Source organism: Sander vitreus, chromosome 10 (genome assembly GCF_031162955.1).
Source record: "Sander vitreus isolate 19-12246 chromosome 10, sanVit1, whole genome shotgun sequence".
Lineage (NCBI taxonomy): Eukaryota > Metazoa > Chordata > Actinopteri > Perciformes > Percidae > Sander > Sander vitreus.
Window position 1 is genome coordinate 13710262 of NC_135864.1, and position 14257 is coordinate 13724518.

At 39.6% G+C, this 14257-nt stretch overlaps 1 protein-coding gene and 1 long non-coding RNA gene across 12 annotated transcripts in view; both read right to left on the minus strand.

The window, feature by feature from the left end:
- Positions 1–9341, minus strand: part of map7d3 (MAP7 domain containing 3) — a 33028-nt gene extending 23687 nt beyond the window's left edge. For all 10 annotated transcript variants that reach the window (XM_078260341.1, XM_078260346.1, XM_078260342.1 and 7 more), the window contains exon 1: positions 9236–9341. In XM_078260341.1, coding sequence (XP_078116467.1) covers positions 9236–9281 — 46 coding nt within the window. In that variant the 5' untranslated portion in view covers positions 9282–9341. The remainder of the gene's footprint in view (positions 1–9235) is intronic.
- On the minus strand, positions 121–2809 carry LOC144524230 (uncharacterized). Of its 2 annotated transcripts, XR_013502590.1 has the most exons (4): positions 1760–2809; positions 983–1385; positions 685–855; positions 121–534 (listed from the first exon to the last, which is right to left on the minus strand). It is a non-coding gene; the product is annotated as an uncharacterized LOC144524230 (long non-coding RNA). The 2 variants fall into 2 exon arrangements; XR_013502589.1 differs by having other exon boundaries at positions 983–2809.
- Positions 9342–14257: the final 4916 nt, after the last annotated feature.

A 14257-nucleotide genomic window follows, 5' to 3' on the forward strand; every position in this document is an offset into this window, starting at 1 on the left:
TTTCTATTAAACTTAATTTTATTTTGACAACATGGTGATGGTTTCTTTTATAATGATCTAGCCATGCAATTTGTGTATTGGTATGATGATTAGTCAAAACCTAACACTCACATTTTCTTTAACCCATGAAGAGGTTTATTGAAAAACTGCACTGATCAAAGAATGAACACTTCAATATAAATATTTTTTTTTTTTTAAAATAAAAACAGTGCTGAACACTTAACTGAGAATTTATGAATAAAAAAAAAATATTGCACATTCAATATTGAACATTTTAACATCTGAACACAAAAGAACCACAAGAGAACTATTTTTCGGGCATTTTGTCCACAAGTTTTTCAAAGAGGGTTAAAAACCTCTCCGTTTTGGCCTCTGTTTCCTCGTGCCTTTTCTGCTCCTTAACTGATTCCGCTTTAAGGTAATCCACAACGACAGTACTGCCTCTCTTCCTCTTTCTGGGAGATGATGGGGTGGCGGTGGCTGGAGTAGCTGGAGTGGTCGGGGGACGAGTAGTGGTTGATGTAGTGGGTAGGTCTGGGCGATATGGAGAAAATCAAATATCACAATATTTTTGACCAAATACCTCGATACAGCAACGATATTGTTTGTATTTATGTGCATCAGTATTGCACCAGTTATAGGATATTTTTGAAAATGTGATAGTTCCTACTCCTATCAACTTACCATTAACAATGTTCTGGGGTCCTCTGCCAGCTTGAAAGAGGCCACAATCACCGGAGGATCTATTGCTGGCCTTCCCGCCAAAACGGCATGCATCGCCTCACAGTATCGCCAGTTGGATACAGTTTTTTCGCCGATGGCTGTACCTGAGCCCATCTTCGGTTGTTTCAGGTCCTACAATAACAACCACACGCACACACACACATGAGAGAGAGAGAGAGCGAGCAACATTTTTTAAATATGATTTAAAGTTATATGTAGGTGATGAAGACATGAAACAGATCTCTATCCAAAGAATTACCTTGTACCGCTTCTTTAGATTCTCCCACTTCTTGCTTGCCTTCTCTCCTGTAATTTTTCCTTCCAGGCCCAGGTCTTTCACGGCTTTCTTATAAACATACAAATATGATGAAGATTTGCTGTGGCAGCAAAAACTGTCCTGTCCTGTTAGTATTGTCCTGAGGAGTGTCCCGGGACAGTCAGACACATGGAGTTACAGCTGTAAATAGCTGTCAATAACTGTGACGAAATGCATTGGAGCTGGGGGATAGAGCATTATCAGACATTGATATTGTTATCAGTTATTGAATTGGACAATCTGGTCACTCACTCTCATATCAGTTTGGAGGTAAATTTCTTTTTGGTAAACTTCTCCTCATTTTCAGCCCTGAACCTGATGAGGCCAAAGGTCTGCTCCACAGTCCCTTAAATATAAGACATCAGTTGCAGCTTTTAGTGAATTGCAAATTAACAAGAGAGAAGACATTTACATGTACATAACTATCCCAGTTATGATCATGATACAAGTATCCATAATAATATGCTAGTTGAGTACTCTGAATGAAACCGGGATAGCCTACTGTTGCATGCATGATCCAGTTTGTAACAGAGCAGCAGTCATTAGAATTGACGAGAACTTTCCCATTAGCTTTCCCGTAAACTTTCCCGTTAGCTAGCTTCATGAGATATTTTCTAACATTAGTGTTCAAAACTCAACAGTCCTTTGGATGTGCATCAAACTAACACATTCCAACATATTTCGAAATTTTAAAATTCTTATTTGCGAATATATACTTACAATTAAATTGTTCCTTTCCATTGGTGTCCGCCATCTTGGTTGAAATATTTGGCCGGCTCGCTGAGTTCGGAAGGTATCCTGGGCAATTTCATCTCCCACTTCATTTTAAGCCTGCATCGGACCTCATGATGATGAGGTCCGAGGTTGATTTTAAGGGGAAAATAGCACTCCCCCTTGCTCCCTAAAGTATTAAAGTATTGGGACAGCCTAACCCTACACGAGAACGCGCAAAAACAAGGGTTGGGGCAAAAATCTAGGGGAAGGGGGGACAGGCCCATATAACACCAAACACACTCAATAAACTAAATCACTGGAAGGCTTTTCTTTATAAACCAGCTTTAGGAATGGCAGCCTTATTTGCCACCAAGGTAAGATATAGACATTTGTCTTTAAAAGAAGCAGCCATAGTGAATTGAAATGGTTACATGAAGGCGTAGAAAACACTCATGCTGTGCCCACCACAGGCACTGATCATGGTTTCACAGAGTACAGCATGGCGTGCATGTCCTGTTTGTATAGAAATACACTCTACTGTAGGGAACAAAGGGCCTTTCTTACATGAAGTAACACACCGACAAATTGAGAGATAACATTTGTTCACTATCCAGAATGCTTTGTTTGCGCCATTGAACCAAAGAAAGATTTATGAGTGCAGACAAGCAAAAATAAGAAACATGACAAAGTAGCTGAACCAGGAGCTGGACAAAGCAGCTAACCGGTAATCATGTACTCGGGCTTTGACTTTTGCCCAAAAATCATATTCGAAGTTCGTTTGATTATTAATATTCGAATATTTATTAATAATTAATTTTGACCATTAAATGCCTTCAGTAAGACTTATATTGGTATCAAACTTCGTATATGTTCTGTCCACCAGAGGGTAGTGTATCAGTCAATAGGCGTGCAATGATGTTTTCAGAAGAAAAACACATTTTTTTATTAAAAGTCATACCCTGGATTAAACACAAACAGTATGCTTTCAACAGGAAGTTCGGATATTTCACCGTAGCCTACGTAAGTGGTCTGATGTTTATACTTTTGCGCTGGTGTGTGCGTCGAGCCGTGTATGTGTGTGTGTGTGTGTGTGTGTGTGTGTGTGTGTGTGTGTGTGTTAGAGTGAGAGAGTGACGGTGATTACCGGTAGCTTCAGAGCGAGTAGCGACTCTAGAGTCATAGTGAGAGAAACAAAGTGTCTCCCCTGTGCTTTCTGACCACGGTGGGAAATCTGTAGCAGGAAAAGTTAACCCTCTCCTTGATTTCACGTTGTTTATGGAGAAGGAGAACCAGGAAATGAGTCGGGGGAAATGCAACGCTACGGCCAAGCGGGAGTTACATTTTGAAATGCGTGAAAAAGCCTCGCAATCTGAATTGAAAACGTTTACAAGCAAACATATTTACAAAAAACACAATGCCCATAACAGGTTCGAATATTAAGGTCTGCCTAATATTCGTTCGAATATCAATTTTTTTTTTTAAATATTCAAATTATATTCAAATAGCAAAGTTAGGAGTCAAAGCCCTATCATGCACTATCTGTATTCTGCAGCAGCATCAATGCTCTCCAGTCAAAGAAGCTTATGAGGGTCAAAGTCTGCAGCTAATGCCAAGTGGAAGTGTACTGGTCTCAGACTCCTTTCTTCAACCCCACTGGTGACTAGGCTTAAGCTAGGTTTATGCTCGCTGTAGTGTCCCTGGTGTGTGGGCTTGCGCAAAAAGTGACGCCATCACGTGTTCCGCGTCCAGTACGAAGGCTCCAAAAGTTGTCGCGTAGCTAGGCTGTCCACCTCTAATTTTTGAAACTAGGCGTAGGCACGCTCTGCGCTTTCATTTAAACATGGATGCCTGGGAGAAGACTGGCCGACCACGTTTGCCTGTACAAACATCTGTATGCTTCTTCATGTAGAGACCACAGGGACAGTCAAATGGCCTTTAAATTTGTGCTGAGAGAGGCACCACACTGGGAAAAGATAAGGGGCATTTTGCTAGAGGTGTGGAAAAACATGAGAGATCGCTTTGTCAAAGCTAAAAAACTGTCTCATAGAAAGTGTTCGTTAAACATCCAGAGGTGGACAATCATTTTTTGACTTGGAGGTAAGCAACAGTAATGTTAATAATTGTAGTACACAAATGCGATGTTTGGCGGTACATCTGTGTTTACTACTGTACTACTGCAGCCTACTTAACTTCGGCTCTTTCTACACAAGTTGACTTCTGGATTATTCACAGAATATTTAATTTGTACACCGCCTGGCGTTTGAGAATACTGCAACGAACAACCATTACGCACAAAACGCCTCTGTGCATGCTTGTAGCTCCTGCGTCATCTGCGGAGGGCCGCGCAACAATGTGTCATGCAAGTATAAACAAAGCTTAAACGGTGGGTAAATAAAGACAAATGACTATGATTTGACTGCACTTTTAAGATATTTTATGAAACAAAAGAGTAACTAATTACTTGAATTAATCAGTCACCAATTCTGTGCCATGAGATTGTATATGTAGTCAGAATCATACAATAACACCGACCTCAAGGCAAACAATTTATTTAGCATGCTATGGTGCATGAAAGAAATGAATCGTGCACTGATGAAACTGCTATTAACCTTCTGGCAACACAAACATTCTCCTTTACTCAAGAGAATAGACAGGAAAAGCAGCCGGGGCACTGTGGGCTAAAGGAGCTGATCTATATTTAGAGAAAAAAAAGCCATCTAATTCTAGGAAATGAATGAATCAAAAACACAAACATTTAACAGAAAAAAAGATATAATGTATCTTGATGGCTCAGGGATCAGTAGTGCAGATCATGATGTAACCGATATGTCCTGGCTTTGAACCTAGCCCATGATCATATCTTACTCTTTCCCCCAACCTCTCCTGTTTCTCTCCACCTTCATATAAAGCCAAAAAAGATTACATTAATAAATGCCAAGCACCCTGTGTAACAGGGTAACTGTTGCTAAGTGATACACACTGCAGCTCAGGATGAAGAGCTTCTCAACCATGCTTAGGCCTGTATCAAGGTAGGCGTGGACTCTCACATGAGACGATTCATAGCTAAATAGAGAGAACTGATTTGTACAGGCTGTACAATATACAGTATATCAACAGTAACCCCTTGTAAATGACATGATGCAAATAGAATAATCCATAATTGGTAGATTTAGGATAAAATCTATCAAGGGGCAGCTCAAACAGTATTAACTTTCACAAAATACCGTAAACAATTTAGTTGAGAACACAAAAGACCTTCTTACATGGCACGACAGGCTTTGGACTTCATTCTGCATTCTCTGGTCTTTAGAGGGAAGTAAACGCAGACAGGAAAGCAAAGGAGCTGAGTAGGTAACAAATGTTAAGCTAAAGACTGTGTATGCGTTAAATCATTAGCTATAATATCCAGTGTATCAAGTGCTTAAATGAGATGCGGGAAGAGATCAATTTTTCCCAACGGACCTCAAAAGAGCCAGGTGTGCTCATAGAAATTAAAAGAGCCAATCAGAGGAGCTGTCTCTCATCACTCCATCACTATGGAGATTTGCACACATTAACATACATAGTTGCTATTGCCATCGACAGACTCGGCTAAATTCAATAAGTTTTAAGGGACAAAACCACTAGTAATTCAACTAGGCACTAATCATACAACAGGCTGATCAACGGCATTATCAGAGCTAGATAATCAATTGTTTAGGTATGTGTTGCTTCTAGTGTTGGATATTGTTAAAGAGCCAGTCTGCAGAGGGCGGACAACGCCATTTCCACTCACTCATCATCTGCTCATCACAAAAGTCATGATGTAGTTTAATGTGATGTATGATCTGTAATTAATCTGGTTGGTAATATTGTGACATATTTATTGAATATACATGTACAGCTATTATGATACTGATTACAACATCATCGAGCAGTTTGGGGTAGTAGAAGCAACACGGTAAAAACATTCTGAATGCAGCACATATACATATTGATTAGATGTGGTCCAGCCTGCATGCTGCTGAGTTATTGTGACAGCAGTAAAGACCACCAGGGTGGCTGGTGATGACCTGGCTCTGCAGACCAGAAAATAACATTTAACAGGAAACTGGCTGCCTGCATTACATCATAACACTTCTAGTTGAATGCTAACACTGATCAAATGCTAGTTCTAAATAACAAGCAAGATCTTTAGACATACTTTTTGCAGGTTCTGTCACAGAGACAATGCTGGTATAGTGGGGTACCAAGAGTGGGTTAGGACTCTCTTCTGTCCCTCTTTCCAACTACAGCTTTTAATGAGCCCTGCATGGTACAATTAAGTAGCTTGTTGCACAGGAAGTGTCTGCGCTGCTTAATGCAAGGGTGGACAACCATAAGCCAGCCACTGAGTACAAAAAGAACGTAGGGACTTTAGACTCCAATCAAACACTATAATAGATTAATTAACATTTAGATCAACTCCAACCAGCAATTAGTTCCTTTTATTTTGATAATTCTTGTCCAAAATCAGTGAAACTGCCTTGTACATGGCTTCAATAAAATCATTAACCTTCTTGTCCATCTATGGCACACAGAGCTTCCCATCACTGGCTCAAGATTTCAGGTCCTCAGATCGTACTTCTGATGCACGCTCGTGCACATGCACACACATGCATGCACAAACACACTAGATCTTCTATGGGATTACTCAGGACCTATTCATGCAAAGGTAAGCCTTGGCTATTTGCAGTACTAGCAGGATAATGATGACATATCCCAGTTTCCTAGGGAGTCTCCTCTTCCAGGTGGACCATTTTCTCTTGTGGAGATGGGCATAAACATCTGATCATATACAAATGCATCATCAATCCAGTTCTTGCTTGACTCTTTTGTCCATTTCATTATGGCAAAGGCATTGGGGGCTCAAACATAGTAGCCTACTTACAGTAAATGTTTATAGTGTTAAGTTAGTTTTATTTAAACAATCTCTGTTGAGAAAAACTATGGTCAACTCTCTACATGAAAACAGCAGATTACAAATATATACCAAACATTTAAATACTACAACATTTATCAATAAATTACAAGCATTCTGGAATTTCTAGTTACATGCCAAAACATAGACTGGACTCTATAAGTCTATTACACCTGTAATTATTTGGTTTATAGGCCTTACCAAATCCAAACAAGTTAGAACCAAGAGCGCCGAACCAAACATCCAACAATTTGTGACAAATGCTGTTACATATTACAACCCTAATTCACACAACTTATCTTTTTGATGTCTGTAGCTCAAGTACCACATTACATCAAACTTTGTGTGCTTCCCAGTGTTATGTAGTTGCAAGAGAAAAATAAACTTTCAATAATTGGACACTCTGGATCTGCTTCTAAATGGGAATTTATTCTCAAAACCCCAAATTTCCAGCCAAAGTTGGCAGGGAACTCATGTATGTGCATATAGACGTGTAATGTGAAATAAGAGAAAACAAGAACAATCCACAAAAACAAAAAGTATGATATGTAAACATACCAACTGATGCCTTATGAACAAAACTATTCTAACGATAGATTGAACCTAGTTATCAAGACTATACAAATTAACATGTTTTGCTATTCAAATCTCTGGTGTGTGCACACGCTTCTACAGTAACACGTCCCACCATCCAACTTAAAAGGTTGAAATAAAACAAGAGGTGGGGCATTTGTGCTAGAAGTGCAAAGCTAAGTGGACAGATCCAGGAAACTACACACTGAAACTGAGGCTGGTCCATTTCCTCCTTTGGTTAAATCCAACCAGTTTAGAAATACTTCTCATGCTTTTAATTCTGCAGCAGCAATTGCTGAGCCAGGATCAGGATAACCTTGCAGTGTGACTTGCAGTAGTGTGCTCTCCCTTCATAATAGCAGGGTACATTTTATCCTTGCTCACATTCTTGTGGAAATGACCATGCACATGAGCTAGATTCCTAACATTATTTTATTATTGTCAGTCCTCTGCTCTGACTGAAGGTCGAGCAAACTGACATCTTTGTATTGCTCACAATGCCAGGATTCCTAAATTTCACAAAACTCTAAACATTGTTGATACTTTCATAAAACCACAGAGTTGGATGTAAATTCCAGATACTGAAAGTTAAGGGAAACAGGAAGATTATGAACTAAATACAGTCCAGTTGTTGCCAGGGGTAAAACATGCCTACACCCACACTGGATATGCAGAAAACTCCCTCTTACCCTAAAACAAAACAAAAAAAAAAAAAAACGGTCAGCCCAACTGCAGCTCAAGTCATAACAAACTGTGCATTCATGCCCACAGATGCAGACACAGTAAACATCCATGTACGTCTGGAAGGGGCCAGCTGAGGCATGGATGAGAAGCATTGATAGAGACTTTGCTGCAGCAGTTGGCCTACATAGTACTATTTACAAAAATGCAACGTGCCTTTTGCTTACAGAGCTGTTTGTGACATGGGGCTGCTGGTCCAACCAAGACTCCTTTATCACGTCATCGTGATATTTCAAAAAAAGCTATAAAACTATGCAGACCTTATCGGAGCTGTGTGTCTGACACTCCAGCTTTATCTCAAATTCAGGTCAGACATTGTTATGGTTATCCTCCCAAGAGAGTGGAGGGGGGTAATGCCATATGTCAACAAATAGGTATATTTGTCCAATGGATATAGAGGCGAAAAGACCACTTTTGTATTAAGATACGAGGAGTTTAGAGCAGGAAGCTACAAAACTGCTAAAGTAGCTACTGTGAACCGGCTGATCCGTGGCTAGAAAAATAAGAAGTTGTTTCTGTTGGTCTTCTAGTACTGCAGGCATCAACTCAGATCGCTGTCAACTAACGTTACACAAAAGACATGCACAGAAAGGCGCTTCCTGAACTCTTCCTGATAAGCAGATGATCACTTTTGACAATAATCCCCAAGTGATGAGCATCGTTAGCTAAGCTGCTGACGAATCATAGTTACAAAGCAGTTAGCTTCGTTTACCTAGCATTTAGAGTGTATCTATCTAGCTAGCTAGTCAAATAATTATTATTCACACAGCAGCACCTCGTTAGACAACGTGATTAAAATGCGGTGAAGCAAAGCTAAAGCAAAGCTAGGTGAGCTAGGCGCCAGACAAGTAACGTTAAAGTCGTGATATGTCAACCGGCTCTCAGGCTACAATATAACGTTACAACTTTTGATAACGTTGACTACAAGTACTTCAAATCGTTTAGCTTTTACCGCAAGTTATCAATATACGTAAGCTTTCCGCTAGGATGGGAAAATCAAATCCAATTTACAACGTTTAATGCGGGAAGTTGCAGATTTTCCGCATCCATTGTCAGCAGATAACCGTACAGCGAGCTAACGTTACTAGCCCGGCGAGCTGGTCGCGTTAACATACGTTCAAATAACCCGGTTAGTGGCGGCAGTTGGCAGCAAACTTTACAAAGTCATTACTACATTGTAAGACACAACTGGGTCAAAAAATAACCACGACTGCCAAGAGTTTTCTTACCCATTTGAGCTCGCAAGCCTTTGAGAGTCGTAGCACCCTCCGCCATTTCTATGAAGTTTTCCTTCTCTGTTTTTTTCTAAAGCAGGGGCGCGTAACACATCGCAGCCGGTAAAACTCGGACACCACGGGGACGTGGACATCAAAGACAGGGCGCGACGAAACGAGGTCTCACTCTGACCCGTTCCCGGAAACCAACAAAGCGCGGATGAACCATTGACTGTAAATATTAACAGTATATGTAATGAACGAAGCATTCAAAAAGCTGCTGTGTGAATGGAAAGTTTTCAGACAGGTCAGCTGCAAATAGCTTACATTCATTTAAAAACGTTTTCGAAAGTAATATAAACATATAATAAACTGTAGGCCTATTTAAACTATTAAAAATGTTAAACGTATTACTGGTAAGGAGAAATGATTTGACCTCAATATTTTCAAATTATTTTTGGTTTGTGTTTTGGAGAGCTCAAGAGCTCACAGTAAAAACTTTAAACATGGTGTTCGACATGTGAACTCTTCCACGTCAACTTTCAAGAAATTTGCATTATACAGGAGAGGCTAAAGCATTTTGCAGAGCCTTTATATTTCCTTTTAATCACACAAGAACAGTTTCTTTCCACAGACCGTTACTCGGTTAACAGTTAACATAAGACATATGTAAACATATATGACCCTGTAAAACTAAAACATCCACTGACCTACAAATTATAAATTATACATTTACAGTTTAAAATACACACTACGCTTTAACATGAACGCATCATCACTGTCAAATATAAATCCTGCACATTGTATATAGGCTACTGTAGACTTACATGCATAGTGTAGCCTACATAACCACCCACTTCATGTACATCCATTCAATAGGCTATTTATCATTTTTTGTACTAGGCCTACTTGTAGGCTATGTCTACAATTTACACTAGACTTATAGACATTGTATATTGTTGGTCATTGTTGCTTTTACATATAGCCTACATATTTATATTTGCATTACTTTTTTTTAATCAAGGCATACTTGTATAATGATCATAAAATGTATATGTTTAGTTTAACCTATCTTTGCTCAGTTTTATTGTCTTTGGTTTTAAATGTATGTCCATTTCTATCTCTATTTCTACTGGAACTGTGTTTAATAAAAACCGGAGTCAAATTCCTTGTATGTGTACACAATACTTGGCCAATTAAGCTAATTGTGATCCGAAACTTGTGCAAAGTGCAAGGTGCCAGTATTTGTGCCTTTTAGTGGTTGTTCATACTAATAAACGATCTTCGGGGTTGCTAGTAAAATACTCAATATGACTAGCCACATTTGCTATGACACCCAAGAGCGCCCCCTAGCGTTTATTTGGCAGTTGTTGCATGCTAATACGTTTATCTAATATGCGAGACTGGTTTATCCACAACATGTAGTGACAACACACGCAGTTATGTTTCAGACCCAATTAATCAAACAATCATGATACTTTCATGACACAAGAAGGTTCAATTAAACAAATAAAGTTATTTCATGATATACAATATTTTTCAATTTTACTTCTGAGATTCAGAGAGTTTTCAGATTAGAAGGAAGAAAGGTTTCAAACAAGACAGTACACTTAACAGAACAGTTGTTCTTCATATGCTTTTGAGAAAAACAGTGATGGGAAAACTGGAAACCTTACCAGATTGAGTGTGCTGATGAATCTGCAGAGCTAGAGATCAAGGAAAAATGATCAGTTGGCAAACTTCTCCAAATGAGAGAATAACATTTTCTCAGGGCTCTATGTTCTTTCTCTTGCCCTAAACACTGTATCCTCTGTCCTGGTCTGTCTCACATGCTTTAGCCAGAGGGCCTCTCATCTATTTTACATGGTAAACAGGAAGTTACACCGCATGTAGGGTTCAGTTGCAGTGACCTGGATATTGTGTTATTTAACACTTAAAGAACAATTAATGACTTCCTCTCACTATTTAAGCTCATTAATGATGTGACATATAAGAAAAAAGAAGTTTATTCAGATGGAAGCAAATAAAGTACAAACAACAATAGACCATTAAGAGTAGAAAATAGTTCTTTAGTCAGAGGTATTACTTTCATTTGCAGTATTTCCACTCAAAATGAATTAATTATATTAAAAAGAATGTCTCAACAATAAGTGTTAGCCTTTTTGGGGGATCCACATGGTAACAGTTTCATCATGCAAAGTGGGTCAGAAATTCGGTATAACAGTTGAAGTCATGGTAACACATCCTTAGGGTCTAAGACGTGGTCACTTGTTCATCACAACTCTGTGTATCCTAGCAACAACTTGAGGATTAGGCAAGAGCGCGGCAGCCTGTGCCAGTTGGGGCAGCATTGTGTAGGTGGAGGTGCGCAGGTACTTAAAGAGGTCCTGGAAGCCTTGAAGATGAGCGTTGACCTGAGGCGGGACACCCAAAGACCGCCCCAGTCTCCTCAACACGTTGCTGTTGTCAGCAGAGTTAAGCAGCAGAGACAAGTCCTGAACGGAGTCATAGTCGAGCATCTCGATACTCTGACCTAGACAGAGTCACAACAGAATCACCAACATGGACTTCAGCGATAAGCGCCAACAACTGAACTCATCCATACATTGATTAACCAGCTTAACATTTATTATGGACACATACAATGAGGGACCACTGACTTACTTTGACTAAAGGAAAACAAACATACCTTGAGCCACTTCCCATATCGTCTGAAGTTTTTGCTCCATCTGATATTAACATAGAAAAGAGGTCATTGTCATTTTTTTCAGGAGCAGAATAAATTAATAAATCATGGTGTTAGTATTGAAACTGCTTGAATTAATACAAAATATATATATGACAATAAATTACATAATTTATTAGGTAAAATACAAAGTATTTTCTAGTTAAAGCTTCTGAAATGTGAAGATATTGTATGCATTTGTCATTATTTCTGATTCAGAGAAGAATCAGTGAATCTCAAAATATAACAGCCCTGGTTAGTACAGTGTTGTGATCAATATCTTCAAAAAGTAACTGTATTGTGTGTTTGATTTACGTCTCACTCTTGAGATCATACCAACCCTCTCACAGACTTGTGGGTGAGATGCTCAGGATTTCTGGTCTGCTTACATATTGTAACACTAAACACACATAGGCAATACACTTAATGAAAACTATTGACAGTGACGTCTGTGAATGATCTGAGGCTTATGTCTGGAAAGAGACATTGATGTTGAGTTTTTTTAAAAATGTAATTTGCCATGCTTTCCATGTTCACCACAAATGAAATGTTATTCATCCCCCTTGTGGGGTGATGGCAGAAATCTCACTGGGGAAAATCTCAATCCCTCAACCAAAACTACCTCCATGGTTAGATACCACAATGGGTAATTTATTCATTTTTTTTGTGTGTGATTTGGGAGAGCACAGTTCTTGTTGGTTTATGTGCTGACAAACTGACCACATGGACTTAAAACCAATATGAATAACTGTCAAACTAAAATTATCTTGCAGTGAGGTTTTATCAACAACGGCACATTTGATTTAGAGTACATTTTATTTCAAAGCGTATGCTTATCTTTCGCTGGCCTGGGCACCATGACTCTTAACAATATGATAAGTTAAACCATTTCACCTCCTCCATGGAATAGCAGCTTTGCTTCTCCTCCGGTGTGATGATCTCCTCTTTCGGGCTGGAGGGCCTCATGTTGTTGGTGACATTAATCACAATAGAAGTAGGATGCACCTCATTCTCATGGCTCAGTGAGTGCAGGCCTCTGGGTAGAGATGAAATGAATGTAAATAATGACATATAATGACTGATAGAGGTCCCTTGAATGAGTAATCAAACAGTATGTTATCTTTGCAAAGCACCTTAGGGGATCTTGAGCTGGAACAAATGCATGTGAAGGGGTTCCTGATTGTTTGGCTGCCCTCTCTATTGGGCTGGACAAAGGTGTGTATGGACGGTCATCTGCAGACAACAGTCCTTCAGGCCCAGGACAGTACTCAGGAACCTGTTCTGAGTATTGCAATATGATCCAAATATAGTCAAGCAAGCAAAAGACAGATGGGGAGAAATAGCAGAAATGTCAAACATCATGTGTCCAACTCACTGAATCTCTCAGCAGTCAGAAGGACGGCCCAAAGCAGCAGAGCAATGAGGAAAATCGAGGAAGCTGATGCTGAACCAATCAGGACCATGGAGAATTTTTCTTCTTTTACTCCTTAATTGAAAAAAAAAAAAACAGTCAAGTCAAATTGAATTCATGAGTTGAAACGAAAAAGTTGTTAGTAAAAATCCGCAGAGGGTCACTTACTCTTCTCTTTTGATTCTTTGACATTTGCCCTGGGCGCAGTGACGACACTCTCTGTCAGAGAACTACAGTTATAACCTTTCCTTGACAACGTCTCTGGAAAATCACTAGTCACTAAAACTGTTTGTACAAGCTTATTAACATTGCCATTCAGTCTATAAGGTTTATCTCTGGATCTTACCTCCTTTAGCGCTTCGAGCTTTCAAAAGCAAACACTCTTTATGGACTGTGTCATGATTGTAACAAGGCACACAGGGCAGCTCCACTTCCCCAGTCACGCTCCTGAGTTCATAATACCTGTACACACAACCACGTTCATACACTTGACACAAAAGCAAATGCTTGCACTTATCAGGTGGCTGATGTTTAGGCTTGGTGGTGTATGTAACTCACCCTGGGAGGCACTGACCACACTGGGCATTGCTGGTAGGTGAGCATGCTGTCTTCTTCAGGCGGTTCAGCAGATTGCACTGAGTGCATCGCATACATGGAGCAACACTTGTATCTGCACTGAATGTCCCTTCTTTACACAGAAGACAGTCACCTTCACCACCATCTCCAAAACCACAGTCCTGAGAACGATGTACAATATAGACTTGGAGCAAAGTAGCAAGACAAGTAAAAGAAGGAAAATAAAATGAGAAAAACATGGGGCTGCAACTGTAATGTATTGTGTGTGTGTGTTACCTCTGAGAGCTGTTCTCCTGGCCCACACACAGGGCATACAACACAGGTG